We start from the raw sequence: 3,972 nt of genomic DNA, 5'->3' as shown, positions 1-3,972 counted from the left end.
ATCAATTCTTGGCAAGGGTATTTGTTCTTGATGGTTAGTTTATTTAACTCTCGGTAATCAATGCATAGCCTCATCGATCCATCTTTCTTTTTCACGAATAAGACTGGAGTTTCCCACAGAGATACGCTAGGTCGAATCACTCTTTTATCTAATAATTCCTGAAGTTGAGTATCCAACTCTTTCATTTCTACAGGGGACATTCCGTATGGATATTTAGAAATGGGTGTCGTTCTTGGAGGTAGATCGATTATGAACTCGATTTCTCTATCAGGAATAATCCGGGTAGATCCTCAGGGAAAACATCCTTAAATTTACTCAAAACTGGAATTTCTTCCAATTTAGGAGTAGACTTTTCTGTATCTATAACATGAGCGAGATATGCTTGACATCCTTGGTGTAGCATTCTTTTAGCTTGCAACATGGTGAGAAACTTACGAGTTTGTTTTTGACCACGAAGAATTACTCTCTTGGTATCGGGATCTTTCAAACTAACTCTCTTCAATCTACAATTAATCTGAGCATCGTATCGAGTCAACCAATCCATTCCTAGTATCACATCAAATTCTCCCAACTTAAGAGGAATAAGGTCTGTAACAAAAGGTTTTCCTTGAATCTCTATCGTACAATTAGGACATACTTGACTAACATATATAACTTCTTGGTTTAAAATTTCTACCATCATATTCTCATCTAATAACATTAATTTTAATCCCACCTTATTCGCAAAATTCTCAGATATAAAAGTTCTAGTAGCGCCAGAGTCAATTAATACACAAGCATCTGCAGAATTCACTAAAAGCGTACATGCAATTACGTCATTATCAGCGATAACATCCTTAAGAGTCATGTTAAAAGTTCGTGCAGTAGGTTTTTTGTTGGTGTTGTTTGCACTGCTTGAGTTGTGGTTGCCTTGAGTCGGGGGTGCCATAAGTCTGGGTACTTCACTTTCCTTTCTGGCTTGGCAACATTCACGAGCGTAGTGTCCTTTCCTCCCACAGTTATAACAAGTGATGGCCTTCTTCTTGCAGCTATTAGCATAATGCCCTTTCTTTCCACATACATAGCACGTAACATTCTTCTTGCGATATTGTCCATTATGCTTTCGTCCATAAGTTTTAAAATCAGGTAGTGGAGGTCTTCCTTGAAGTAGATTTGTTATTTGAGGGGTCCTAGATCTAGTCTCGTTTCCTCGAATATCTTGGCGCCCAAACCTTGGTTTATCAATCCTTCAATCCTCTCTTTTCACAAATGGTTTCTTATTTCAATCAAATTTTCTTCTAGAATTCCCAACATTATTTGAAAACTTTCTCTTGATACCTCCCTTGTCCATGGGATACAGATCATTCCCGCTCTCTACAATTGAAGCTTTATACACCAGAGTCGCATACCTAGAGATCTCAAGTACTGCCACTCGATTCTGAATCCATGGTCGTAAACCTAGTTGAAAATGCCTAGCTCTCTTTTCTTCAGCGTCAAAATGTCTGAAAACTTATTTTCGTATTCAATAACAGTCATGTTTCCTTGCTTTAGTTCTAAAAACTTCAATTCCATTTGTTGTTCTAAATGCTTTGGAAAATACTTTTCGAGGAATAAAGTCGTAAATCTTTCCCACAGAATTACCTGGGTTTCTTCAATGGCTCTCTTAGCTTCCCACCAATAATTAGCTTCACCTTTTAACATAAAAGCAACAAAGATGGTTTTCTTGTCCTCTTCCACTCCCACAATTTAAAAGGTCTTCTAAATTTCTCTGGGCCAAATCCTAGATTCTATGGGGTCAGTTGTCCCTTTGAACTTAGGGGGGTTCAAGGATTTGAAGGATTTAAAAGTTGCAGAAGACTGAGCTAGTTCTGCTCGTAGCCTTCTAGGATCATATGGATTTTGAGTTTGTTGTTACAGAAATGCAAGTACAAGAGCAGTAGGGTCATTATTGATTGGAGGTGGATTCTGATTTTGATTTTTCCCTTGATCTAGATTTTGACCTTGTTCCTCATCTAGTTGAGGCTGAGTGTTTCCACTCTCTTCCATCTCAGGGGTCAATCTTGGGTTCCTTGGGGGGTCTTCCCCTTCTTTTCCTAGGTGGCATCTTTTCACTATTAAGAAGAAAACATTAAGTTTAATCAAGTTGAACCAACAGGTTTTAACAGCAGTTATGGAAATCAAATACTGTTGCAATGTATATACCAATCAAATCTCAATGAATCTTATTAAACTTATTAGATGTAATATATAATAGACGATGTCAAAGATTACTGGAACTAACAATGTCATTAGCATCTCTGATCATAGTATGAAGCAAATCAAATGGACATCTGATCTGAGTAAAAGATTAAAGAACAGTTATTTTCAGTAATCAGTTAAGCTTGGGGTCAACCCTAAGTAAGTTAGATTGTTATCTAAAATTTTATTTTGTACTTGTAACACTTAAAGTTTGTAAAAATGCAAAGGAGCAGACTGGAGTCTTTTTCCTAAAACAATATCAAGCCTAAGGATTCTATCTGGAAGAAGATCAAGAAAATCATGCCTCAGAAGAATTTTGAAGAAGCTTGGAGTTGAATAAATTTGTCTGGAGAAAAATATTCTAAGTCAAGATCTCTACAAGTCACAGATTTAATGTAATAGAGAAGTCATTCGAGAACTCCAGAGAGTACCGACGAATGAGGAACATCCATCGGGATAGTATTTTGGCTAGCCGACGGATGAGCAATATCTACTCGATAGATGAGCAATATCTACTCGATGGATGAGCAATATCTACTCGACGGATGAGCAATATCTACTTGATGGATGAGCAATCACTACTCGACGGATGAACAATATCCACCGGGAGTAGAGAAGTCAGGATAGCTACTCGAGAACTCAAGAAGATATTGAAAAGCCAATTTGAAGAACTGAAGATTGGAGATATCGACAAGTCATTCCTTCACTAGAGAACTCAGAGTTGTCGACACGCCTACATTTATTCGAGAACTTTGAGATATCTACAAGACAAAGTGAAGATGTGAAGACTAGAGATCTCGACAAGCTGAAGACCTCTACAAGCCAAACTCAATATGGAGTGCTAGAGATCTCGATAAGCCTATGTACTTATCGAGATGTCAAGTGTTCTATTAATTCAAACTGGAGATCTCGAGGTACAGTCTCAAAGTACAGAATTGCAGATCAGTTCAATATCCAAGATAAATAATCAACAAACAATCCAACAGTTGGATTGAAAAGTCTACAAAAAGCAACTTGAAGAGTGTACAAGATCAATGGCAAAGATTAACTGACAGAGGAAGATTAAAGTAAACATGGGATGCTAAAGATATGCTAAGCCAGAAATGGAAGATTTGCTTTTCTATAATTAGAAATGACAAGTGACGGTTTAGAAAAGCTAATAGCATGTTTATTATCCACTGTGTAAACCACCAGTTAACTGAGTTATAAAGTTAACACTGGTCCTCTAGTTAGAAGTAACAATTTAGATCAAATCTCTTGTATCACTCTCAAAAAGAAGCTGAGCTCTTTAACATCAAAGAGCTTAGAATTTTTTTAGCAAAACAGTCTTAATTTTTAATATAAAAATTAAGTGAATTTTGAAGATTTGTGTTCCTTATTTTCTGCAAGTTTAGATTCTGCATGAATACTTTTCTATATAAAATTTAATTTACTTTGTTCAACCATTAACTTTCAAGAAAAGCCTAAAATCAGAAAAACACATTCACCCCCCTCCGTGTGTGATTCATTACCTAACAAGTGGTATCAGAGCAAAATCTGAAAGTAAACAGATTCAAGATATTGGAAGAATGAATACATAGAAAATCAGTAGCATCAAAATTCCTACCTTTGACAAAGCTAACTACACTCTTTGGAAAAAAATGATGTTGTTTATCAGGATGGCCAATCCACTCCACATTCAGATCCTAAAAAATAGACCCTTCATTCCTATGGTAAGAATTGAGGAATCTACAGATGGAGACATGGTCATACCAG

General features: G+C 36.5%; 1 protein-coding gene across 1 annotated transcript; it reads right to left on the bottom strand.

Annotated features, from left to right (window-relative positions):
• Nucleotides 1-247: 247 nt before the first annotated feature.
• Nucleotides 248-928, bottom strand: LOC141715001 (uncharacterized). Its single transcript, XM_074518488.1, has one exon. The coding sequence runs from the start codon at nt 926-928 to the stop codon at nt 248-250; it is 681 nt and encodes a 226-aa protein (XP_074374589.1).
• Between the last annotated feature and the right edge of the window lie 3,044 nt (nt 929-3,972).

The sequence above is a fragment of the Apium graveolens genome, chromosome 3 (genome assembly GCF_009905375.1).
Source record: "Apium graveolens cultivar Ventura chromosome 3, ASM990537v1, whole genome shotgun sequence".
NCBI classification, from domain to species: domain Eukaryota; kingdom Viridiplantae; phylum Streptophyta; class Magnoliopsida; order Apiales; family Apiaceae; genus Apium; species Apium graveolens.
Note: the sequence above shows the minus strand (reverse complement) of the source record. Positions and strands in the feature narration are given on the sequence as shown.